The 27388-nt window shown below is 46.2% G+C and overlaps 1 protein-coding gene and 1 long non-coding RNA gene across 11 annotated transcripts in view; one reads left to right on the forward strand and one right to left on the reverse strand.

Moving 5' to 3' along the window:
• The window catches only part of PTPN3 (protein tyrosine phosphatase non-receptor type 3), a 100285-nt gene extending 90283 nt beyond the window's left edge, over positions 1-10002 (reverse strand). For 2 of the 6 annotated variants that reach the window (XM_039870663.1, XM_039870668.1), the window contains exon 1: positions 9870-10002. In XM_039870663.1, coding sequence (XP_039726597.1) covers positions 9870-9963 — 94 coding nt within the window. In that variant the 5' untranslated portion in view covers positions 9964-10002. Of the gene's footprint in view, positions 1-2395; positions 2415-9319; positions 9445-9869 lie in introns of those variants that run through there. The other 4 variants (XM_039870664.1, XM_039870666.1, XM_039870667.1 and 1 more) reach the window with 3 other exon arrangements.
• The window catches only part of LOC120608733 (uncharacterized), a 50687-nt gene continuing 32299 nt past the window's right edge, over positions 9001-27388 (forward strand). For 3 of the 5 annotated variants that reach the window (XR_005654504.1, XR_005654506.1, XR_005654501.1), the window contains exons 1-2: positions 9001-9231; positions 9302-9677. This is a non-coding gene — a long non-coding RNA (uncharacterized LOC120608733). Of the gene's footprint in view, positions 9232-9301; positions 9678-14081; positions 24487-27388 lie in introns of all 5 variants that reach the window. The other 2 variants (XR_005654505.1, XR_005654502.1) reach the window with 2 other exon arrangements.

Here is a 27388-nt window from a genome sequence, read left to right on the forward strand (position 1 = left end):
GCACCATAGAGGCCCTGGAACGAGCGAGGGGCAACCAGCTGGGTGCACAGACCGAACTGGCTACTGGTCTTGACAAGTGCGTGGTCCCTGGCCATCACAGCAAGGGTAGTGTTGGTTAAGGGCAGATGGAGAAGCCTGGGGACGGCATGCTGGAGGATGCATGGGTAGATAAAGCCAAGACTGCTTTACAAATGCCTAAATATCTGACCTGAGGTTGCAAGTCCCCTTTAATCAATATTATACCTTCCCATACACCCATGCTGACAGCTGCATTATTTGCAATAGTCTAAAGGTGGAAGCCACCCTAGTGTCCACGGATGCATAAATGAATACACAAAATGTGGTATGTGCATTCAATGGAATATTATTCAGCCTTAAAAAGGAAGGAAATTCTGACACATACCAGGGCATGGATGAACCTGGAAGAAACCATGCTAAGTGAAACAACAGCTGCAGCGAGACAAATCCTGTACGATTCGACTTATATTTGGTACCTATGGGAGTCAAATTCAGAGACGGAAGACAGAAGGGTGGTGGCCAGGGGCTGGGGAAAGAGGCAAATGGGAAGTTAGTATTTAATGGGTACGGAGTTTGTTTTGTAAGAGTTCTGTGGCTGCATGATGGTGACGGTAGCACAACAATGTGACATGACAGTACTTAACGTCATTGAACTCTATACTTAAAAATGATAGTAAATTTTACATGATGTGTATTTTGCCACGATTTAAAAAAATTATGTCTTTCCTTCATTATAGATACAGAAAATCTGAATGCCTGGAATTGAACAGAATATCTGTATCACGAGAGGTGAGCACAAATCTTCTTCAGTGACCGTAGACTCCTGCTCAGCAGGATTGGCAGGGAAAGGGAAGGGAGTAATTAGGCGGAGATGTAAAAGTGAGGCCAGGCTGGGAGAAGCCTTTTTCCCCCAGGGGATGGGAAGACAGTCTTCAACTGTAAGTAGAGAGGTAAGTGTGAGCCAGAAGACACTCATTTAATCAGAATGGAGGTAAAGAAGAAAGGACAGGAGCCAGAAATGAAGGAGGGGTCAAGAGGAGGAGACTCCCAGCAAACGGCCTTGAGCATCTCAGGGTCACAAATAGTGGGTCGCCTGGAGAGGCAAGGACAACAAGAGATCTGGAAAGAGTGGAACAGTCAGGTTGGTTGGTGTAGGAGGAACAAGGGAGGATGGACAGCAGGGAGGGCCTTGCTGGCTGCAACGCGCAGAGCACACAGTCCAAAACTATCACTAAGCCCGGGACAATGGTCCTCAAAGGATGGTCCCTGGTTTCTGGACCAGCAGCATCAGAGCTTGTTAGAAATGCAAATTTTCAGGCCCCACCTGAGAGTCTGATTCAGACCCACAGAATCAGAAAGTCTGAGGGTGAGGCCTGGCAGCCTGTGTTTTAACATGTGATTCTCATGTGCTAAAGGTTGAAAAACAATAGTACAGAATACTGGCAGACTCTGTTTTATTGTGCTTGGCTTTATTGTGCTTCACACATATTGAGCACTTATAAACTGAAGGCAAGACACTGCACTAGCAGAAAGATTGCGACCCACTTTATTGTAATACTTGCTTTACTGCAGTGGTCTGGAACCAAACACACAATATCTCCAAGGTATGCCCTTATAGAAACTCAACAGAAGGTATACATCTTTTCCATATGAAAGTTTTGAAAAATCGGCCTAGCAACGTCTACATAAAAGAGCAAGAAATGTGTAACTGCTTCAAGGACAACACAACTCATTTCTAAAGTTAGAGAAATGCGAAAGGATGTTAACAAAATTATAGAAATATAGTGTATCTAATAAACTTCCTGAGATGAGATCTAGAAAGCACACCTAAGATCTGGGGGGCTTAGTTCTGACACTGTGTCATTTTGTCCTGTGAATTGTGACCTCAAACGACATGCTTTCACATAGCTGTGCTTTGGTGAGGGGGAGAACATTTTTAACCGGTAAAACATGACAGTTAACTAGAAAACCTGTATCTTGCATTCTAAGAACTGGCGCACTCCTTCACTCATTGACTTTTCCATCACTGTCACGGATGCCTAGAGTTATAAAAATGTCACGCTGCACTGGACTCTGTGTTCATGAAGTCCACATGACTGGGGTGCCCCCGTAAACATCTCTGCACCTTCAGAGTTTCATTCTACAATCCTTTCTAACCCAGGCGGGCAGGGTTTTATTTTTTTGCTAGGCAAATAATGGGTTAAAGTACCAGACTGTATGGACCCCAGTGCCTGCCACCTCTGACCAGAAGCAAGGCACTCGATATTGCAAATCTAGGCTTCCTGATAAATGGCCCACCGTTGACCTTGTTACCGGGATTCCTAGACACTGGCTTCCCGCCTGGTTGCTCTGCATCCAAGTCCCTGTCTGCACCTACCGGTCATCTAACGCTCGTCCTCTCGTGCCTGGATCCCCAGTGCCACCTGCTTCCCTTCCTCTGCCAAAGGCCAGCTACTTGGTTCTGATTTCAGAAGTAGGGCTGCAAGAGAAACATGGGTGTGCGTACAGGAAGGACAAGGTGGAGGTGTGAGCGCCAGGGGGAAAAGGAAGGTAAGGTCTAGGGAGACCCCGGTCTCCTGCCCCACCTCCCTCACATACCCTGGCTCTTACATTCCATTAGAACTTGGACAGTGGAAAGCACAGCCAGCTTGTTTGTTTCCCATGTGTACCTATCATAGACCCCGTCCCTCCTCCTACATCTAGCCTGGGTATGTGGCATTTTAGGCTCTCGTGGGCCCGGTGGCAGGAAGAGGCAGGTGAGGGGACGGCTGAAAGAAGGCTGGTGTAGCAGGAGGAAAGCTGGGGAGGGACGAGCACATCAAGAGTGGTGTGACAGCAGAGGGGACCAAAGCCATGAACATGGGCCTGGCAGGCAATGCCAAGAAGATGAGTTTTGTCTTTATCCAGTTAGAGCAGCGGTTCCTGACCTCCTTGGCACCAGGGACCAGCGCTCCTATGAGAATCTAATGCCCGATGATCTGAGGTGGAGCTGAGGTGGTGATGCTAGCGCTAGGGAGTGGCTGCAAATATAGATGAAGCTTCGCTTGCCTCCTGCTGTGTGGCCTAGTCCCTAACAGGCCACAGGACAGTAACCCTCGAAGCCTGGGGCTTGGGGATCCCTGCAGTTAGAGGACTCCTAGTGCTGGAGAATTTTCCAGGCCTACCCCTCCTGCACTGATCTCCAACCTCAGAGTCACTTGTGTTGGGTGATCACACATCTTCATTTGCCTAGGGCAGTCCCTGTTGAGGCTAGCTGTTTAGATGCAATTATTAATAGCCGCCTTTTTATCTTCAAAATGTTCTGGTTCGAATGATGAATTCCAGTCACCCTATTCTTGGGCCCCTAAGCCTACAAAATCAGAGTCATAGTTAGAGAAAGCTGCTTCATATGGGAAGGGACCTCCCGGCAGAGCCTCGCCCCTCATCAAATGCTCCATTCTCCCCTCTGGCATCCTTGCCAAGCCATCACCCAGTGTCTGCTTATATACCTGTAGAGACAGCAGGCTCGCTGTCCCCTGAGGAAGCCTCTCTTTTTCCAGAAAGCTGTGTGGTAAAAACAGCAGGATTCGAACCTGAAAACAGTATGACTGCAACTAAACAACAAATCATTCAGCAAGGAAAGCAGTAGGAGTGGGGGGACTAGGAAACCTCCTGACTTTCCCCCTTCCAGCTCCTGCCACCTTACTGTCCCTTCATTCAACGAATATTTACTGTGTGCATCTGATGTTTCGGGGACACTGGGGACACAATGGTGAGTTAAACAGACTCAAATTGAGGGACATTCTACAAAATGGCTGGCCTGTACTCTCCAAAAATGTCAAGGTCATGAAGGTCAAAGACAGACTGAGGGACGGTTCCAGTTTAAAGGAGACTAAGAAGACATGACGACCATAGGCAACGTGTGATCTGGGGTTTTCTTTACTACAAAGGACATCATCAAGACAGCTGACAAAACCTGAGTAAGGTCTGTAGATGAGAGAATAGTATTGTATCAATATTGATCCCTTGATTTTAAAAATTGTGCTGTGGTTATAAAGGAGAATGTCTCTGCTTCTAGGAGACGGAAGTACTCTGGGGGAAAGGAAGAGTCTAATTCCTAAATGGTTCAGGGAAAAATGCATATACATAGAGAGAAGGATAAAATAAATGTGATAAAATGGTACCATTTGGGGAATCTGGGTGAAGGGTATATGGGAATTCTTTGTTCTATTCTTGGAATTTTTCTATGTGTGAATTAGGTCAAAATAAAGTTAAAAGAAAAAATAAGTCTCAGAGAAAGTTTTTTTTCTTCTTTTAAGAAAGACAGACTTGACTTTACAGACCTCACAGTGTAGCTGGGGGCGACAGGTACTAATATAAATAATTACACTAATTAACGACAAAATTGCAACTGTGAACAGTGCTATAAAAGGAGGGAGATCTGGTGGCGAAAGGGTTTAGAGCGGGCAGTTTTACCCAAATCAGGGGAGCGAGGGGAGATATCTGCAATCATGGAGCAACGCCCCAAAGCACGAGTTAACTGGGGAGCAGAAGTCGGTTCCAGGCTCTCGCAGCCCGATTTTTCTTCTGACCCCTGACTCCACTTTTCTGCAACTGCCATGTATGAATGTGATAACCAGAATGGGTATGAGGGGCTGCGAGGTGAAGTAAGTGGACAAGATCTAAGCTCAGGCTGTCATCATCCCCTCTCTAGACACACCAGTGAGTGGTCAGAGTCAAGTGGCAAATGACAGAGTTGGCTAATGCCTCTCTCACCAAGACTGTCAGGTGTAGACTGAGGCCGACTCAGTCAACCTGAAGCAAGTGGAGTGCAGGGGCCAGGTCTTTACATCCTCCTCCCAAAGCCAGACCAGTGCCTTTAATCGACACAGCATCCAGCGGGCTGTGGCCCCTTTGTGGTCCTGCGTCCTGCTCCTTTAGGACCTGTAGCTCTGCCCTGGGAATGGGCCATCACTCACCCGCAGCGTCTCTCTGCACTGAACGCCAAACCAAGTGCTCTTCTGGGGGGTCAAGGGCCTGACCACAAAGGGAGGGGACATTTTTCTGTGCCTTAATGAGTTTTCGCTTATTAGCTTCTTGAAAATGGTCAATTTACAGGAAACGGGTTCTAGTATTCTCATTTTACAGTTAAATGATTTGTCTAGGGACTGACTTGGGTTCAAATCTTAGCTGTCCTACTTAAGAGCAATGTGCCCTTCGGGTATTCACTTCATCTCTCTGAGCCTCGGCTTTCTGATCCCATCTGTAAACTGGGGCTGGTAGGAATTTGCAAGATTTTGGAACTAAAAGGTACTGTTTATTCCCTTTTGAGGCTTCGATAGGCTCAGTACAAAAAATTCACTCCAAACTACATACAGCGCTTAAATATTTACTAAAAGCTTGTGTATCCTGACAGTAAATCATGGGACCTGAATTTTCCAGGACGATCCCAATTTCAAATCCTCTGTCCTAACTTTCCACATAAACCATCGAAATGTCTCAAAAATTCCACTCTCTCAGTATCCAAACAACACCTCTCAGGGCTCTTCTTGTACAAAAAAGCAGCACAAACATTCTTTTTCAGACTACAGAGCCCAATCTCTGATTTAGAAAGTGTAGTCAGTGGGGCCCTGTAGGCCCTCTGAAGGAAATGGGGTCAGGGAGAAAAAACCATGGCAGTCAGCACTCATCACAACTTTCAGACTTGGTTGTTTCCTGGCACAGTGGTCTGAAGAGCAGAGAGCAGCCAGAAGCCATACCGTGATCAGAACATCACCCAAAGAAGGGTACAGATTGGGGAGAGGAGCTCTGCCCACCTAGGTACCAAGTGGCCACTACCTGGGAGGGCAGCATGGCCAGAGCGTTGCTATGAGGATTAAATGAAAGAGCTAATCTTTAGAAAGCACTCAGGAACCGTGCCTGGAAGCCAGGAAGTACCAAATCAGTGTTGAATAACTAAACCAGAGGCATCCCTGGTGGAAGGTGCTCATGCCTCAAAGACAGCCCAGAGGCATCGCTCCTATCCAGGGAAAAGGAGAATGGACACTTACTTCTGGGTTGAGTGAGGCCAGGCCCCTGAACAGAGATGGGGGAGTACTTTAACTACAGGAGGTAGGGTCCTGCATTAGCCAAGCTCAGAAGGCTGGACTTAGGGAAGAGTCACCATTCCTGAAGTACAAAAGGTCTCTTCATGCCTCTGAGCCTTTGCATCTGCTGTTCGGTCTGCCCCCTGAACACCATATTTTTCCTGCCTTCAAGGCTAAATTTAAATGCCAGCTACTCCCTAGGATGTTCCCTGATGGCTGTCAGAATGAGTGGCTGTCTCTCCTGGTCTCTCTTATGTCTGGCTTTATCTTCTTTTAAAGCAGTTATCAGATAGATATAGATAGAAAGAGAGACAGACAGACAGGAAGACAGACAAGACAGATCTCACACATACGTCACTATCATCCCAACTCTGCCATGAATCCTTCTAAGATATGGGTTCGAATTTCATCTCTGTAACCCTGGTGCCTGACACATAGTATAGGCTCAATAAATGTCTGAATTTGTGGTTAAATACGTGTTCACAGCTGGTCTTCACCAGAGGCACAACCAGAAGCTGTGTGATGCAAGATCTCTGGGTCTTGGAACCCATGACCAGATCAGATTTCAGCCAGGGGCCAACCAAGTACTCTCTTTAGTCCCCCCTCAGGTAGATGAAAGACATCTGTGACAACGGAGCCTGCAGTTGCCAGGACCCAGACCAGAGCAGTGTGGACACTGACCAGGTCCCATCCTGTCTCTATTACAGTTGGTAAGTAGAGCCAAGGGTTGGGAAGAACACCAGCAGGCTGCCCTGCCCCCACCAACCTGTCAACGCCCTGGCCAGTGGAGAGTGCCTTAGGCATTCCAGCCCCTGCAATAGACCCTGGGAAGAGATGGAAGGATTGGCTCTGCTGTCCAGGAACCATTGTCTGGTGGAAGGAAAGTGAGCACTGGGATTATGATCAATTGGCGCTCTCCTAGGGAGAGAAGCAGGTCCCTTCCCAACCTGTCACAAACCCTGAGGGTTGGGGGAAGAAGGTAGGGTGCCTCGTCTTCCTGCTCCCTCCAATCTCCAAAGCTAAACCCCTCTGGTGGTTTATGTCCATCCTAGAAAACAAAACCCCTCATGCACCTGGACCCGAGGTTCAGAAGGTCACAATTCGTCCCTCTTGTTCCTAGCCCCATACTACCTTTGCTAGCTCAGTTTCCTTCACTGCAAGAGAGGAGAGAGAGGACACTGAAGTTAAATAATGTACGTGAAACCTCCCAGTTCACAGTCAACAATCAATCCCCTGAGACCACTTACCAGCTTGGAACCCCAATTTCTTTCAGGGATAAGATTTGTCTGACCAGGTTCCTGATGTGTGAATGAGAATGTTAAAAGCTACCAGGATACTTTTCTATAAAATGCAGAAAGAAGGGCTCAGATATAGGACTAGTCAAGCCGTGTGAGACCCTGGATTTGACTGTGTTAACTTAGGTTCTTTCTCCTGTCTCAAGTTGTTCCTGACGGCCTTCTAGGTGTCTGACCTGATCAGGCCCTGCCCTCTCCTTGCTGAGAAATTCCTCCAAGCACCCTGGGTTCACTGGGGTCCACTGGCCAACCCTGCATCCTCCACCCCCGTCACTGTATCTGCCATGTAGAAGCAGCTCGGTAAATGCTGGCTGAACAGAATGCTTCAGCCACTCTTAAATGCCTTCAGATCTTGACCTTTTACATTCCCCAGCTAATGTCTAATTTGCATATAGGAGTCTGTTTTGAGAGATGGCAAATCACCAGAGACAACTCGGAATCAATATAGAGTATTAGGCATGTTTTATTCTACTCTAATTCTCTGCAAATTGGTATTCCATTAACTGTATGTGGGATTTATGGGAGCTCACTATAAACTAGAATATTTAACTAGAACGACCTACTCTCTGTCATATAATAGCCTACTATTGTTAATGTTCAACTAGTCAATTTCAGAAAGACTTCCAGCTTCTAAGCTACTTTACATCTTGATTTAATCGTAAGGAAAGTCATCTATTTTAAAGTCTCCGTACTATAAAACGCAGCTTGATGCAGAAGAAAAAGAACTACCCCTGAGTTATATCCCAGCTACACCACATAACGTGTAAATTGGCTGCTCAAAGCCTCAATTTCTAAATCTGTAAAATGGGAATAACATCAACCTCCCTCATGATGGAGTTGTAAAAATTAAATGAGTTGATGCATGTGGATGCACGCTGTGCCGTTCTATAAGGCTACACAAAGATTAGTTATTATAATAACTACATAAGATGCAATTCTCAAACAACTCTGATAAGCTAATGACAGAAAGCAAGAGCAGTTCTAAAGAGGGAGATGGGCTATTTGGCCCCCCAGGGGACATCTGGCCATGTCTGGACGCATTTTTGGTTGGCATAACTGAGAGGGATGCTACTGGAATCTAATGGGTAGAGATCAGGGATGCTGCTAAATATCCTACAGTATACAGGACAGGTCCTACAACAAAGAATTAACTAACCCCAGCCATGAGGTTAAGAAACCCTGGTCTAATAGTCACTGAAAGTTGGGTGTAGAAACTTTTTAAAACAGAAATCTTTCTAACCAGGCTTTACTTTCCAAGCATCATCTGCTTAAACATTTGCAAGATGGATCGTCACACAAAACAGCTCTTTTGGAAGTAAAGCTGAACTGCCAACTTCTGGAGTTTCTGAATGTATAAAACTGCTTTTAAAGAAGATGCTCTCTGATTACAATTCAGTAAAATTGTTTTTCCAAAGCCCTTGACTTCAGTAGTTCTCCAGGGCACAAGGACAGGGTCTGTCACTCTGCCACTAGGCCCTGAAGATGCTTTCGTAATTCTAATTTCCTGGTGAAATGGGAGCCACGAGGGTCTCTAAACGAATTAAATTCACATCAAGCCAACTGCTCGCTTGCTTTGTGCCGGGCGCGGTGCCAAACACCTCCACATAATTTATCCCACTTAATCTACCCAACAAGCCAAGGAGGTGGGCATTATTACCGGCTGTTTGCAGGGGAGGAAATTGGGGATCAGAGAGGTTAAACAACTCGCCCAAGGTCACCAGCTGGCTGAGGAGCCCAACTTCATCGGAGGTCTCCAGTTTCCAAGTCACAAGCTCTTTTTCACCACCTCGGAAAACCCAGGTGTCAAGTTGTCTCAACTTTCCATGAATTTTTAAGGCAACCGCAACTTCTCAGTAAGTTTAAGTTGCTGGAAATGGGAATTTCCGGGGGGTTGGGCGGGCTCACTACACTCCCCCACTGCAGCTGTCTTACCGCAGGTACCTGATAAATCATTCCATATCGCCCGCGGAACAGGGAGGATTTATTGGCGCTGGAGTTCGTGCCAGGCCCAGGAAATGCCATCTTTGAAAGCCGAGAGGCGGATTCGCCCTGGTAGCCGAGAAGGTCTGGCCGCCACGCTTGGCTTGCAGCCTGCGGGCTGTGCGCCCCCTCGGCGCCCGGGAGGGGGTCGCGGCGGCGCTGGGCCCTCCGGGGTCGCCGGCTGAGCGAGCTCCGCCGGTCGCGTCTGTCCCTGCCCGAGTAGGAGCGCACGCCCACGCCCCGCCGCCGCGTCCCGGAGCCCGCTCGGGACCGAGCCCCACCCGGCCCGGCCTGCTCCCTCCCGCCGGGGCTCCACCAGGTGAGCACGGCGGAAGCGCCCCCTCCCTGCCCCGACGTGGCACCGGGACCCCGGGCCGCCTTGTCCGCCACCCGCCCGCGCGTTCGCCGCGCGCCTGGGGACGGGTGGGGGCGGGGCGGCGTCGTGCGCGACCCCGGCCCCTAGTCGCCCCGCACCCTGCCCCTCGCCCGCTGAGATCGTGCCGGCCCATACCTGTAGCATCCGGGGGCGCAAGCGCCCAGGTAGGTCGCGCGTGCGGGCGGCGCGGAAGCTCGCTCGCGGCGCGACCTGGCCGCCGTCTGAGCATGCCCAGTGCCGCCCGCGGGCGGCTCCCGCCGGCCGGGCTGGCCGCGACGGGCCCGCGCGCCGGGCAGGGGGCGGGAGCCCGGGCCGCCCTTCGGGGCGCCCCCGCCCCCGCCCCCGCCGGGGGTGGCTGGCCAGGATGCGCCTCCCTGGGCGACCCGGGCTCGCCTGCCTGCTCTGGGCAGCCCGGAGGCCCCTCGCGCGTGCGGTCCGTCACCGTTTATTGAGCACCTACTGTGTATCTGGCCCTCAGTGATTTCATATCTAGAAATGTCAAGCAGTGGGCGCTCAAAAAATATGTGAAATCAGGAGCAGTCTTGCCCAGAGAGCCCGTGGTTTAGCTGGGGTCCTGCTGACTTCCAATACAGTGCTCATCTCCTTCCACCAGTCAGCTCCCTGGTTTAAACCTTCCCAACGTTTGTTGGTCCCCTACCTGATCCGTGCTCCTGTTTTCCTCTTTCATCTCTTGTCACACCTGCCTTCCTGCAGCCCCTGTGATCACCTTTCTGTCCATCAAACATTTAGAAATTGGCCAGCCTCCACCTACATTTCCCTCTGTGAAACGTCTTTGCCCAGCTTTTCACGTGGCTTCTGGTAGAGGCCTTCCCTGACCACCTTCCTAAATTAGCTCCCTCTTCATGTCACTTTATTTTCTTCACATTTATCATGATCCATTAATTTATTCAACAAATAATTATTGATCATCTACTCCAGTTCTTCATGCTTGGTGAACAGACAAAAATCTTGTCCCTTGGTGGAGTTTGGGAGAAGAGAGGCAGGCAACACAGACAAACATGCAAATAAGCCAGCTATGTAGTATACCGGGAGGTGATAAGTCCTACAGGGAAAAAAAGAACACGGTAAGGAGTCTTGGGGGGTGCAGGGAGTGAAGTTTTCAATGAGGTGGTCAGATCGGGTGGCACTGAGAAGGTGACATTTCAGCCACCCAGATGAATTGGAAAGAGCGTTCCCTGCAGAGGGAACAGCCAGTGCGAAGACCCTAAGGTACAAGGCTGCTTAGGCAATGGCAAGAAAGGCAGAGTAGCTGGGGATGAGGTCCTTAACTGACTTCTCTGATTTGCTTACTTCTTATTGTGTATTCATCTCCGGAATTTCAGCTCTGGGACTGTAGTCCCGCCTGTCTCGGCTGCCAATGTCGCAGCCCGTACAGCAGCGCTTGGCACACAGTAGGCGCTCAAAAAGATTTGTTGAATGACTGTGAATGAAGGGATGGAGCGATGGCTGAAACCATCCTGTCGAGACCGGGTGCTTGAGGTTCAGGGTGCCGATAGGCCTAGCGTGGCCCCCCGCCGGCACCTGGTACCCCACTTCTGTTCTTGTCCCCGCGTCTGAAGCCCGGGGTAACGCCACAGCAGCCCGCGTCGCCTGAGGGTGGCGTCGGAGGAATTCCGACTTAGTGAGGGAGACCCAGGAACAGGGCCCGCCCCGCGCCCCGCGCCCCGCCCCTCACCGACCTCCAGTCGTCGGAAAAATCTGGAGCTGTGGTGTCAGACCAGCACCGTTGGGACGGGTGGGGAGCGCTCTGGGCATGCTCGTCGCTGGGCGGGGCCGGAGCGCGGAGGAAGGAGAGTCTCCTGGCCCCGCCTGGGAGTACTTACGAAGAGCCCCGCGGGACTTTCAGCCGGTCTCTGTTCCCGCCCCCTCTTAGACGTGGGGGTATGTGTGTCTGGGGACATTCTTTCAAAGCTAAATGGGAAAGCTGGGAATATAGAGTCTGCGAAAAGTACCTCTGTGCTCTCCCAGCCGCTGTATGGTTCGGGGCGAGCACCTAGCCTCAGTGTGCCTTAAGTAATGTGAATACCTACCTCTTGAATGTGGGTGGCGTGTGGGGATTGAATGAAATCAAGAATGTGAACATGTTTAGTCCACTTTAGTGCCTACCTCAATTATCCGTCATCCTCATATCAGTTTGCCAAATGCTAAGGCGAGGAAACCGAGATTAGTGGACGTGCGAATTCTTACCTTCCATAAAAAACTAGATTGAAACGACCTTTTGTTTCCTCACAGTCAACAGTCATTAGATTAAAGTGTTCTCAGAGCTAAGAAATATCCATACACCCAGGGGAAAAAAACCTAAATATTTGTAAAATTGTGCGTTTTAAATCACCATAACAGAAATAGGAACGAAAGGAAAGACTGTCCCCCAAGTTGGAAACGAATGTCTAAAAATAGAAGAATTATGAGATTATGGTATATTTGTTGAAATAATAACTATTTTACACTAAATCAGAACATGCCACGATAGGAAAACTTACAGTATAATGTTAAGTGAAAAAAAGCTGAAAACTTAGATGCACTGTGTAAAGATTATGTCTATCCATTCACCAAGACTTAGAAGGAAATATGGGAATATGTAATAGTCTATTTTGGGGGGTCGTGTTTTTTTTTTCTTTTTAAGTTTATCAATGTCACAATGTTGTGTTTGCAGTAATAAAGATTTAAAAGATCAAAATTTTGCATAAGTCTAATAATAATGACAATTAACAACCACTATTATAAGCTCAAATGTGATCGATATTTTACTCATATGCTGTCCTTAATCTTTATAGTCACTCTACAGAGTGGGTGTTTTTAGGTCAGTTTTACAGAAGAGGAAACACTCAGGAGCTATTTACAGCTGATAAGAAGCAGAGTTGGGATCTGAACACAAGTGAGCCTGACCCGAAAACCAGGATGTTAGGCTTTATAATACTGCCTCTCTGTGTAGGAGTTCACCGTGTATTCATCATAAAAGAAACCGTATATTATTCCATTTTGTGTCTTTTTTTGCCTATTTTATGTACCCTTTAATGTATTTATAGGCCACAGATTACCTTTGAATGTTCTGGTCTCCTGTTACTGTTTTAACCTTGGGGCCAATATGGTAAAGTTTATTCTTTTAAGCTGTTGCACCTGGAGTGACATGATGTCATTGTCAGCAGTGACAGCAAATCTTATATCATAAGCTCCCAAACCTTGTGCAAATGGAGCTTTTGGATGAACATATAATCTTCTTAGTCTGCGTTGAACCCAGCCAAATCTTGAGCAAATAGAGGCCCAGTTGGGAATAAGCCTGTACCAAGTCTCAGATAATGAGGCCAGTTCAGAGAGAACCCACACAGATTGCTTTCTCTGACAATCATTTTGGAGGCAGAATCATAACATAATGGAACCACGTGGTCCATGGACTCCTTAGGACTTTGCTATGATGCACGGGTACAGAGCTGCTAGTCCTGATGATATTTCCCGAGAGAAAGCCAGGGCCCTAAAAGCAGCCTTCCTACTGCCGCTGATAAGCTTAAAAACAACAACAACAACAAAAACTCTTTTTTAAAATATCACTGGTAGACTGTACCTGGCCCCAGAAATCACTAACAACAAACACAAAAAGCCAAAGAAGGTCATTTCACTGGAGTGGAAGCATCACTGGTAATGGACCAGATTCATAAAAGAGGAATGGGAGATGAGCAACTGAACACAGTTATTAGCATTCCCAGAAGCTGCCATTTGGACAGAAAATCTGGTGCCAAGAGCTGCACACAGGCAATTGGCTGGGGGCATTTACAGGAAGAGTTTCCTGGAAGGATCACTGAGGATTGTCATTCACATCAAGACTCAGGAAGTCTGGGCACCATGTGGACTGTCTGAGTGATTTACAGGGCAGAGCTCCCAGCTGAGATGCTAAGGCTCATCAATTATTTGTGCTGTAAGTGCAAGTTCAGGAAGGACCCATGAACCTGTAAATCCATAAATACGTGGGCAAGTGGTACCATTATAATGACAAGGGAAAGGAATCCGATATTAAGTTATATGCATAGCATGGCTTCAACTGTGTGAATTACTAGGTGAAACCACATGAAATTGCCATTTCGTAGGTCCACAATGGTTGAGCTTTGGCAACTTCCTCTATTTCAACTTAATATGACACATAGAAAAAAGACTAGAAATAACTGCAACAAAATATTAATGGTGACTCTGAGTATTGCATTTACAAGCAGAGAAACAAGATACAGAGGGTATCTTTTACAAATCGGGAGAATGTCAAGTCTTTGGTATCTATATTTTTTTATGTCTTTATAGTTCCCTGTCTTATTTTACAGTGTTTTTTTTTTTTATTATCAGGAAAAATGAAGCAAAGTTAAAAGTTGGCAAACCGAAGAAAATGATGTAAAGATATAGAAAATATCTTCTCTGGAATTGTACAAAAATGTGAGAGGTTCCTTTCACAGAAGTTGAAGCCTGCCCTGCCTGTCGTGACAGGATGGCTGTTCCTGGACCAGGAGGGAGGGAGAGGAAGAAATGATCAGCGGTCAAATCAGAAGCCTGTAGAAAAGTGTTAGTCCAGCTCAAGACTCCTCATCCCCTCAGGCTGTGTTCCTGAGACTCCAGGACTTCATGGATCTCATTTTGAGAAAAACAGGTTTTTGAAGCCTAAGTTTTATCCATTAGAAAAAAAAAAAATGTTTTTCCATTGCAAATTATCACTGCCAAAGGATTTTGTCTGTAAAACTGATGAACAAATTTAGCATGAGTACGAGAGCAGAGATAAGGTGATTGTTGTCAATTCACATTTATCAGATAGTTATTAAGCACCTGCTGTGTGTCAGGCAGTACTCTAAGTCCTTGGGAGACATCAGTGAACAAGATAATCTCTGCTCTCATGGATATACATTCTAACAGGGCAAGCCAGACACTGAACAACAAACATTATAAATATGTGAATCATACTGTATGTTAAGAGACCAGGGTAAAAAGTGACAGGGAGAATGATGGAGATGGGGTGGAGAGTTGCAATTTTAAATAGGATTGAGAAATTTAATCACTTAAGCAAATATTTAAGCAGAGACCTGAAGGAAATGAGAAAACTATTCATACTGATATCTGGAGCAAGATTCTCTGGGCAGAGAGAATAGCCAGTGTAAAGGCCCTTAAGGGAGCATGTCTCCACTAAGGGGACTGGTGGAGCAAAGGGGGAAAGCTACAGGAGATGAAGCCAAAGAGGTACCAGGGGCCAGAACCTGAGCCCCTTCCCCTCAACACTGCCTGCTATCAGCCCCAGGAAAGACTCAGCCTTTCAGACTGAGCTGGACGGAAGCCAAGCCAACATAAAAGCTGCCAAATGTGCTTGACAACACATCAAAAGTTAAATGCTGTCCCTTTAAATGGTCACTGGATGCCAACTTGCGGATAAGCACAGATTTGAATAAGGGAGCTGAAATCATGTAGCAGCCCTCTGTCTTAAGGGAGTCAGCCAAACAATCCAGATTATGCATATATTTGTAACATTATCATAGAAATGGAAAGATAATATTAACCAGCCATCTCAGAGGGTTCTCAGACCTTCAGGATCACTTGAGTGAACCTTCAGGGATACGCGGACTTCAGGTCCGAAAACAGCACACATACTATAGATCAAACAGAGGACCAAACAGATCATATAGACCCACCGACCACCACATAGATTTGCTACTGTACCAGAAATGTAAGTTAGGGACTTTGAGATCCTGCTCTGGAAACCCAAAGCATTGAGAATGTTTTCGTCAACAGATGGCTGTGGCTTTAGAAGCAAAGAGAAATGATAAGAAATGCCAAGGAAGAAAGTTATCATCCTGTATTGTAGTGGACCTTATTTAAGCAATGGCTTCCCTTGAAAGGGGTGGTGTCATCTTACAAAAACCCTGTGGGAAATGGATTTGTCAAGCCTCCCAACCACACCTTCAAGGCTCAGATGACTGTCAACACAAGGAGAAAGAAACACCAGGCAATGTAGAATAGTTATATAGAGGTCATGACTTTGAAAATCAGCAGTGAGGAGGGAAACCCTCAATAATCCTTAACAGAAGATTCTAGGGAGAAGAGAGTCAGGAATAATGCTGAAGGCAGTGTGTCTTATAGTTTGATCCGGGAACCACATATCAAGATCACCTTGTGGAAAAGTCCTTGTGAAAAATGGCATCCTGGCCTCAGTGCAGACCTGCAGAATCTCTGATTGTAGGATCCAATCATTGATGCTTGGATAGATGGTACTAAATACCAGAGCATAAACTTCTTAAAGGAAGTGCACATATAAATAGATATAAGGGGAGGGGAAGAAGAGATGGAGAGTGGTCATCACCTACAGGCAAATAGAAATGCCTAATAGAGAGCTGTCAGGCTCTCTGCTCTTGACCTTGGATCTCTGACTCCATGCATCTGGCTATGCTTTCTGGGGGCCAGGAGCAACTAACCATGTGACTGAAGAGGAAGCAATGGTGGTACTCACAGTATGGGTGATGTTTGCTAAGAGGGGTAGACCTTAAAATAAACACATGGAGGTGTGTAGTGTACACACAAAACTGAAACTGGGAAGGTCATTACCTCCTGAAGAAGAACTGGATAAATGAGGGTAAGGGAGGAATGGGCGTTTACTTTTTGCCATAAACTCTTTTATACCTTCTGAATTATCTACCATGCAATGTCTAACCTATTTAAAAGTAACTTCTCTCTAGGAAAAATAATGATGTATGCATAATATTTTAAAAAATTATTTTGTTTTACATTTTGGCTCCCTCTAAATTTTGCTGACCAAGTACAAAGCCCAGGTTACTTGACAAGTCAAGGCTATAGCTATGACCAGTGCACGACAATGTGTAACCTTGTTCGAAAGAAAAACCATAGGTCAAGAACCCTTAATCCTATTGGAAATATGTGTGGCTGAGCGATAAAAGGGAAAGATAAGTCATTTTAGTGACCTCAGGATTAAGAATGATACTTTCCTGACACGGCTGGTAACTAAATGGCTAGAGAAGTAAGATGGACAACTTTACCTAGACCTCAACTGGAAGTCACATCCATGAAAAGATTATCATCTCAAACTTGTTCTTGCTTAGCTAACCATTCCATTCCTTAGATCTGGGTCCAGGAGAAAACTGTGTTCCCAGACCTGGTGACATTTCAAGAACAGGGGACACTGTTCAGCCTGCCCAGTGCTCTGGTGACCTTCTAGCATTGTATAGATGACACACCACAGGATTTCCTCAACTGTGTCCTGGCGTCCTGCTGGGATGTCCTCATTTTTTCCATGGTACACAGTCACGGCATCGCAGTCCAAACAGAGTGTCCAGCAATGCCTCTGTAAACATGAGTCACATGTGAAGTTAAAGGAATCCGTGTTCAGCCAGAGACAGCGGAGTTCCTAAGGCGTATCATCTTCACACATGGGATGTGGGTTGATGAGCGTCACATGATTTCCTGCCAAGATGCCTGAGCAGTGCTGGAACTGACCTCATGAGCAGCCACCAAGGCCTACACAGAAACTGTTCTTCTTCATCCCAGATTTCCCCTTCCAGGGAGAAGTTCTCCAGCTATTGTATCAGAAAACATTGCTCTCTCCCCATTTCTCCAACTCTTGGGCTTCTCTCACTTTGGTCTTTGGTGCCACCACCTAGCTCAGCCTCGGTCATCCCAGCCCAAGCACCGACACAAACCTCTTTCTTGCTTCCCTTTGAAAAATAAAGGCCACCCATATTAACCTCCCAAAAAACTCATCCTACCATCTCTGCCTGTTGAAATCCTACCCATCTTTTAAGGTCCATCTCACAAGCTACTGCTTCCCAGATTAGCCCAGCTGGTTAAGAGCTCTCTAACCCCTGCAACTCAGGGTATTTGGTCTGCTCTTTTATGCTTTTCATCTCATTCTGACTTGCATTTCGTTGTTAATGTACATGCCCTTTTGGAAGGCCCTTGGAAAATCCCCTGAACAGCGCCAAAGATCTTCCTGCTGCCATGTGGGCTGTGACTATTGTTTCTGCGCAACGAGTGCAAAAGGCTATGAGCCCCTTCTGAAAAATATCTTGCCTTTCTGTAGTGAGCAAGAAGAATTATGTTGTTTCGAAAGACCTTCTGGAATTTTGCTTTTAAGCTGGATAATTAATCTACCAACAGAGAGATAGAAAAGAGAGACAGATAGATGTAGATAGCTAGATAAGGGAGAAATGTCATCAGTGCTGTCCCAAATAAGGTATAATTAATCTGTGTCTAGATATCACTGTGCACTTTCAATTTCTATATGACACAATTAAAGGAGTTAGGACATCACCCCTGCCCCTCCACACCTAAGACTCACCTAGCTGTGCTGGCAGAAGGTCTACAGGTCAAAGACACACCCTTTGTTATCTGCCTGCAATGCTGAATGAGCTAATTCCAAACCAGCTCTGAGGCCCATGACCTCCATCTTTAGACAGTAAGACCAGGAATAAACAGGGTGAGTAAAATCCATCATAGAAATTACCAGGAAATAGAGGGGGGCTAAAACCTCTAGGTGACATGAGTTTTCAATTTTACTGAATCTAGAATCACATGCAGCCTCAACTACAGGAAGCTAGTCCACTTTTGTCAGCACCCATGACAATATTTTATTCTCACACGATAGGATGAATGTAGTGAGGACAGCCTTCATCTCTCTCTCAGTCTTGTGCAGTCTGAATAATCATCTTTCTCTGACTGCTTAGGCAGGCTCAGGGGCCCCTCCTTCTGCATTTAGATTCCACTAGATTCACACTTAGCACATTATATACAATTGAGCGAGTCTGCTACATCAACTGTGAACTCTCACGTTTTCTGCTGGGAGCCCAGATAGACTATGGTACTTACTAAGAGTGTGATGAGTGAAAAGATTAGTGGAAATTGGATTGCCTTATTGATATGCCCGGGTCAGGCCAAGTATACTCACTAAAGCCAGTATAGTATTTTCCACTACACCAGGTTCAGTGGCATAAAAAATGTACATAGCACTAGTACATATTTCAAATGCCAATTCATATGAGGAAACAATTTCCCAACAGTGTTATCTAGTTTCTTCTCAAGTTCCCTGGGTTGAGGTCAGTCTTTGTAGCTAATGTTGGGTTCTTGACCCAAACAGTCTGTGCCAGTTATGAAAAAAAAAAGTCAGTTTTTCATGGTTTGGATAAAGAGGTGACCGTGGGAACATGTACATCCCTGTCTCTGGTTCTGGTGAAGTCACTGAAAAGCCAGCCCAGCCTGGCTGTCCGGTGAACCCACACAAAATGGGGATAAACAAGGACCATCAAGCAGGAGGAAATGGACCCATTTTGCAAAGCCAGCCTTGGCATACGGAGCAGAAAAAAACATCCATCCTATTCAGGAGGAAAAATACCTCTTTAGCTATTTATGAAGAAATAACGAAGTAATTATGAATACCGTGCTCTATAAGAAAAAAAAATATAGACCTAATCTATTCAAAGGAAAAATCCAAGTGTAGACTAATACTTATGAACAGAAATGGGTTATTTTAGCACTGTCAATAATTGCTAAAAATATGATAAGGGACTGAATGAATATATAATAGTGAGATACTATTGATTATTATATAACTCAAAATTATTTTTCAAAGAGTTTGTAATGATATGGGAAAATGCTGGTGATATAGTTTAGATGAAAAGTGTAAAACAAAGCTGTACTCATAGCAGAACTTTGTAAAGAGAGACACAGTTATGCACATTAAAAAGTCTTAAAGTACATTTAAATGTAAAGAGTAGTTATTTCTAGATGATGATATGACTGGTGTCTTAGTTTTTTAGGCTGCTGTAACAAAATACCGTAGACTAGGTGGCTTATAAACAACAAACGTTTATTTCTTATAGTTCTGGAGGCTGTAAAATGCAAGATCAAAGTGCTGACAGGTTCAGTGTCCAGTGAGGATGTGCTTCCAGGTTCATAGACAGCCATCTTTTCACTGTGTCCTCATATGTTGGAAGGGGTGAGGGAGCTCTCTCAGGGCCTCTTTTATAAGGGCACTAATCCCATTCATAAGGCTCCACCTTCACGCCCTAATTACTCCCCAAAGGCCCCACCTCCAAATAACATCACATTGAAGATTACGTTTCAGCATGAATTTTAGGGGGACACAAACATTCAGTCTATTGCAATTGGTGATTTTAATTTTCTTTGTATTTCTCAAAAGCTTCTGCAACATATGTACGGCACTTCGAAACTAAGAGAGAGACATTTTTTAAAAATCTATGTAACCTATTGGTTACACAAAATTTCAACTTTCCTTCCAGATAATTGTGTAGGAGGATATTTTTATATCAGATGCCTACAGCACCCGCCACAGCAATCTCATGACTTTTCCACGGAAGGGTTAGCTATGGTTCCTAAGATACGCATAGTCTCTTCCTCGTCTTCTTTACACCAGCCCTGGCAGTCCTGCTGTGTCCTAGAATCTGCATGAGTTGGGGAGCCCATGAGCCATGGGAGTGCTTAGCAAGATCAACTGGATTCCTTCATTAAGGAATTAAAACTGGAGAACACAGGGGAAAAAGTGAGAAGACACACAAAGAGATCCCAAGATTAAGAGACAGCCAGAGTAACTGTGGTCAAATGTCACACTAATGACCACCAAAGAAGTGACTTCCTTGTGTCCACACGCCTATATATTCTTCCTCACACAGAGACTCAGCCAAAGTGACTTGCTTTGACCAATGGGACATCACCAAACATAACACAAGTAGAAATTTAGTAGGTACGTGCACACTGGGGTTGGCACTCTTGGAATCCTGAGACCATCAGGCTGTTAAGAAGCCCAGGATGGAAGCTCCTGGAGAGGGGGCCAGCCATGCCAGGCTTGTCTCAGCTGAACCTTGAGAAGACTAGTAGAAGAACCACCACCCAACACATTGAATTAGGAGAAATAAAAAAGAAAAAGTTGTCCTCATTTTCAGCCACTAAGTCTCGGAGGGGCATGGTTTGTTACCAGCAATAGATAAGTAGGGGTCACAACAGGGACTCCTGTTGCTGAGGCCTCTGTATTGTACCCTGTTTCCGGGTGAGCCTGGGTCCTGCGGGGTGTCTGGGATTCTTTGTGATTTCCATCTTCCATGTTGGCCCCTGTACCCTTACAGCAACTCCGCATTATTTTAAGGCAGGAGTTGTCAAACCCCAGCGTTCAAAGAGCTGCACCAAAATGCGAGTGTCCCTAAGGTAGGGCAAGTGTTTTTAGGAGAGGGACTTTGTGGGTCTTATTCACCATTACACCCCCATGCCTGGAATGGTATCTATCACATAACAAGAATCTACAAGGGATTTATAAATAAATGAACAAGCAGATCTTGTTTAAAATACGGATTCCAGGACCTCGCCTCTGTAGACTCTGATTTGGTAGGTCTGGGTTGGGTTTAGGTCTGGGTTGGGTTTAAGCCACCTGAGTGATGCCAAGCCAGGTGGCCTCTAGAGCACATTTTCACCGTCAGGGCCTCAAGGTATCTGTGCAACCAAAAAAGGCCAATTGACCAATTTTCCAGCTGGCTGTGCTCCAGAATCACCTGGAAGGCTTGTTCATGATTTTAATTCCTGGTCCTCACCCCAACCTACTGAATGTGCAAAGCCCCGGAGGTGGAGACTTTTATTCTGTATTGTTAAGAAACTCCCAGGTAAATTTGATGCAGCTGGTTCACAGACTGAAATGTATTTGGAAACCACTGGCCCAACCAACACAATTATCTGAAAGTCATTAGACAGCCAAACCTACTTTTCTCTTTCCTAGAACTGAGCACACACGCCTCCTTAGTTTGACATTCTTGTGTTAATCTTTAAAGCTTTTTGAAGAAAGGTTTCTATAATTACTATGAGAAGTATTTGTTAGGGACTCCTAAGTCTAAATGTCTCAGCTGTCAATCAGATGTCGGTAACATTTGCCTCTCAAATGCAGTCCTCACTAAATGCGGTAAGGTGTGTCATGGCACTTTAAAACTGAAAACACCACGCACACGATTTGTAATCCTTTGCTCATAAATATGTCATGCAAGGGATTGAAATAGTTTATCTATTTTCAGATAATCAATCAGGATTCATTGTGAGTTATCTTGTTCTCTTAAGGAAGGGAGAGCCAGACCTTCGGGACCCCTGTGTAAAATGTTTCCGAGACAGGAAACCCTGACTGCATTTCTAGTTCCTCCGCATGGTGTTCAAAGTCATGCATGATTTGAGCCCTGCATCACCTTGATCTCTCCTTCCGCTGACCTCTCCCTTCCCCTCCTGCCCCCAAGTATCAGCTCTTCCAGAACACAAATGCAGTCTGCTGGTCGCCTCTGTTGCTAGCCCTGGACCAAGTGGTGCACTGTATCTGGAACTTTATCATTATTCATCCCCATCCACCTGGACTTTCCCTGAATGTTTGGTGTCTGTTACTATCTTCCACCTTCCAGTCAGACAGATTTGACCAGCTTGCTTTTTTTATGCCCATTGAACACTTACCTACGGCCCTGTATCACTTTGCTGCACTGAGTCCAGAAGCCTCCACTCCCTTCCCTGACCTTGAGGGCAGGGGTGTTTTCCTTATTCATCCCTGTGTCTGCCCTTGAGCACGGTGCCTGCCACAGAGAAGGGGTTAATAAATATTTGTGGGTGGAATGTATGAAAGTCAGGGATTGTCTTTGGCACGGTTTAAACTTCTAGGGGAGAAAAAGGTGCTTGTGCCTGGCGGTGGTCACGTGTCTGTCTGTGACGCTGATTTCCGGTCGTTGTCCTTTGCCCTTTTCTCCTCCATGCAGAGACTTATGAAAACCAAACAGCTCGCAAACAAGCTGCCAGCCTGATCTTTAGCTGGTGGGGGTACCCAGCAGGTTTTTAAAATTTGTTTAAGTGGGTATTATGTGTAAATATAATATTTGTAATATATGTCATAATGCAATATATGTAAGTGTGATACGAATGCATAGATTAAGATATTAATGAGAAATCTCTTTTGAGGGTCAGTTCTGCATGTTTTATGCCTACTAGATGCCTCCAGCTGGCTGTCCCACAAGCACTTCAAATTCAGCCTTCCCAAAATAACAGACAAACTCCATCCCACAAGCCTGCTCCTTATCCACTCACCACATGCCCAGTCGCCTGGGCTTCGAACCCCAAGACTCCCTTCTCTCTTGCCATCTAAGGAAATGACACGTTCCCTTTATTTCACCCCTATATTATTTCTCACAGCCTTCCCAAACTCTGCCTTCTGCTTTGGGACCTTCTTATCTCCCACCGGAGCTCTTGCAAATAACCTCCCAATCGGTCTTCCAGCTTCCTCTTATTTTATTTTTTTTTCTTGAAATACTAGTCACAGGTTAATCTTGCCAAAGATCTTGCTCTTCTTGAAAACTTACAATGGCTCCCATGGCCCACCTACTGGATAAAGTCCAAACCCCTTAGCCTGTACCATATTTGATGTTAACAAACCTATCCAATCAGATCCCATCTCTTGGGAAGTGAGAATGTAAGAGGGAGGCAGCAAGAGGCATTCGTTCATTCAACAAATATTGATTAATATCAACTATATGCCAGGCACTGTTCTAGATTCTAGGGAAAGAGTGAAGTCCTTGATTTTATGGAGTTTATATGTGAAGAGACCAAAAAAAAAAAAATGGAGTCGTTATCTGCTTTTAAGATGACTTCTTTCCTGAAAAGTGAGGCATGTGGTAGATTGTGTACATGGCATTGGCCCTAATTCTTCCTTCCTTCCCTGCATCCGTGCTCTTTGCCATGTGACCTTGAAGTTCCTTACACTAGAAGTAGAAGAAGAAGTCTTTCTATACTAGAAGATCTTTGTTCAATTTTGGGATTGGCCATGTGACTTGCTTTGGCCAATAGGACATTAGCAGACATGATGCAATTAGAAGCTTGGAATATGCTTGTGTGGTTAAGCTTGTTCCTATTGCACTTCCGCTTCTGCCATAAAAAGACTGCCTCAGGTCGACTGCTGGTTTCAGAAGAATGAGAAAAATGCGAAGTAGACTCAACTTGTGAATAAATTGTTGTTGTTTGGCGGGAGTGGGGGAGTTACGACACAGCATTATTGGGGCAACAGCTGACTGACACAAGGAACTTTAATTCCGTCCTCCATGAGATCTCTGTATTGGAGGTGCTATTCCAGAAAGACTGGGCTGCTGCCAGGGGCTTCTCATACTTCCTTACTTCCATACAAGAAACCCATCCATGCAGGAAGTATCTTAATCTAGACATTTACATCAGTATCTAAGAAACCTGAGTATGTCTTTTCCTTGCAACCTGAGAAAGCCTAAGACAATATCTCCCCTACTCTCTCTCACGAGGTACTGAAGGGGAGAGCTTGTTCTCAATGACTCCACTGGCACAGAGCCTGGTGTAATACACGGTACCGCCACTAGTTGTACAACCAGATGAAACTCCTGTTAAAAACAGTGAACTTAATGAAGTAGTCTGCCCTAGATCCTGTCTTGGAAAATCCTTTTCCATGCAAGAGACTGTTATCGATTCAGTGAATCCGTTCACTTTCCCACTCACCCACACGTGATGACTGCAAGGCACACCGTCGGGCACTGGGGTGCAAAAGCAAATTGGTATGACAGATCCTCGTCCTCACAGAGATCACAGAGTAAAGAGACAAGTAGACTACTCCAAGGCAGCGGGATACAATCTACCAGAGAAATGAGAACAAGACACTGAGAGAGTACAGACTAATCTAGTTTGGTGGGCCAGAGAAGATTTCAAGGATAAGATGACACTTAAGGTGAGTTTTGAGAGGCAAGGATCAATCGGTCAGGTACTGAAAAGGAGAACATTCTAAGAAGAAGGTAAGAAAGTATGTGAGCTTAAAATCTATGACGAGAGTGTAAGGGTGTGTGGGGAGGGGAGGGTGTGGGAAGTGGTGAGAAATGAGGTCGAAACTAACACCTGGCCAGAGGTGAAGCACCTCTTGTGCTCAGTAAGGAGTCTGGACTGGGTCCTGAGGGCAATGGGGAGCACTGAAGATTTCAAGCAGGGCAGTGACGGGTTTGCAGTTTGCATATTTAAAAGATTCTTTGGGCAACAATGACTCGGGAAGGGACCAGGAAGCCTGTCAGGACATTGCAGAAAACAAGGGGGGAAATGAAGGTGATCTGAAGTGCTGGTGGAAACCGAGAGAAGCAAAGGGACGGGAGAGTTTGTAGGCTGAATGGATAGGCCCGATGACCGAGGGCAGGAGAGAGAGATGTTGAAAATGGCTCCAAGGAGGAGGAGGACACCGCTCACTGAGGTCAGGAGCTGTGGGGGACGGGTGGGATGGAAGATGAGTCCCCTGAGGGTCGTGTGGTTCGAGGAGGACTGTGGGGCCTGCAAACGTATGTCTCATAGGCAGCTACACACCCAAACTCAGGAGAGAGACGTAGTTAGATGTGTGATGCTGACTGAAATTATGGGTTTGGTTTGCTATTTTGTCTGCCCAGAGCTGGTTGCCGAAGGACAGAAGAGTCGTCCCCGCACAGTAGGGATGACTTTTAGAGCTCCAGAAGAATTTCTATGTGGCATCTAAAAGATTATCCCAGGAAATCCCAGGCAGGGACCAACCATCCTTGTTCACCTTTGTGTTTCCAATGCCCGCCACAGGGCCTGGATTATAGCACATGCTCAGTAATGTTGGATGAATGAATAAATGAGGTCTCCTATGACTCCTTTGGAAGTCATAGGTGGAGAACGAACCTTGTGGCCTCGTACTTGTGGTGATTCTATAGGTTCAAATTATGAATTTATCAAGTTCAGAATTCCTATAATTCCATACTTTCCAGAGATCCTCAGGCGATTGCTATCATCACCTGAGGAGAACTTCCTAAGAATATATATTCCCAGGCGCCATAGATATTTTGATTTTGTAGGTTTAGGCTGAAGCCCAGGAAGCTGCTTTTGAAACGAGATCCCAGAATGGTTCTGATGCAGGTGCAGGACCATACTTTGGGAAAAACCACTTATGCCGGATATTCCCATTTCTCCATCTGGATCTGCTCTCTCTATTTTTACTTGCTCCGCTCTGCACTCAGGGAAGCTGCCTTTGGCAGCCTGTACTCTCTGGGCTCCTTTGGCCTCTGGCTTCGACTTGAATTCAACCAGCGGAGTCGATAGCAGGAGAGGGATAGGAATAGAGAGGATGGGCTTTGTTTCTCCTAGCTCCTCTGCCAGGCTGTGGTTTGGTGGGAGCTGCCGCCATCGCTCTGGCTGGGCAGTCCCTCTCTGCTGGCTGTTATGCTCGCCAAGTACTGCACCAGCTCCCTTCTTTTGCCCCTTCAGGCCTTGGGGCAATGGCTTCCCACAGCAGCTACTCTCTGGGTACCTCGCCATCTCTATTTCCTTTAACCTTACCCGGAACTCTAAATCATTTGTTCATTACATGCTCTCCAATTGCCTCTTTGAGTGCGTCCTCTCCTGCCAAGACAGGAAAACAAAAACACTGACTGGAAAGAGTCAAGAATTCTGGGCTCAGTTCCGTTCAGTTCAGTTCAATTCAATTCGGCAAACATTTACCGAGCGAGGTCCTCTGAGCCTGGCTCTGTGCCAGGAGCTGGGGATATAGAAAGTGATCCAGGCACAGTACCTTCCTGCAGAGTGTTCACGGCTTAATGGGAGGGAGAGCCCCAGAATGCCCGGCGATGATGGGGTCACTCAGGGTAACACTGAAAGTGCAGGAGACCATTATGCCAGCAGTGGCAGGCAACAGAGGCTTCCCAGAGGAGGTGACAGAATTTGAGCGGGCAGCATAAGAACAATTCAGAAAGAGGCAGAGTCGTGGAGATGCCATGTGGCTCCCCTGGGGGTAGATTAGAGGGCGGGGTCTTCTTGCTCACTGTGCCGGAGGCAGAGGGATGCTGCTGAGTTTGGATCTGTGTGATGTCCCCCTGGGGCAGGTGCTAGTCAGGGCGCCCCCACCTTCAGGTGATCTGTGGGCCTCCTCCCCGTTCCCAACTGCTGTGATTTGGGGTCCTTTCCTTCTAAAGCCTGTTTCGTTCACCAGCCTACCAAGGCTTCCCTGCCTCCCCAGAAGAGAGTCTGGGAGAAAAGAAGGAAGCCGAGTGGAATGGGACTGGGGGCCAAGAGGTTAACACAAAAGGAAAGCTCTGACTGGCATGTGAAAATGGCCTCCCATTTGGGACTCCTGATTCCACAAACCATCTCCACTGACTTTAAAGAGAGAAGAGTCAGACAAACTTTTACTCACCCTTCAAAAGCCAACTGAGATTTCGCCTCCTCCAGGAAGACTTCCTGGAACTCCCTAAGTGGTGCTCCTTCTCTTGCAGTCATCAGTCTTTGGTAATTTGCAATCACTAGCCTATCTGTTCCACTTGACTACCAGGTCCTCAAACACATGGCTTCGACTTATTTGTCTCTTTCTCTCTAGTACCCAGCACTGGGCCTAAGGCATCTCAGGGCCTTAGTACTGAGTATTTGTTGAACTGAAGGAATTCTTGCTGCTTTAGAAGTAGTAATAACAGTGATATTATCAACCTTATTTGAGGAATGAGGAAACTGTGGCCCAGGGCAATAAGTGACTTGCTCACGATCACACAGCCTATAAATGACAAAGCAGAACTGGGACTCAAAACCAAACAAATCTGTTGAATCCAGGAGCTGGAGAATACATGGCGAGGCTCCTCAGCCACACG

This window comes from Pteropus medius, unplaced genomic scaffold (assembly GCF_902729225.1).
Source record: "Pteropus medius unplaced genomic scaffold, Ma_sr-lr_union100, whole genome shotgun sequence".
NCBI lineage: Eukaryota > Metazoa > Chordata > Mammalia > Chiroptera > Pteropodidae > Pteropus > Pteropus medius.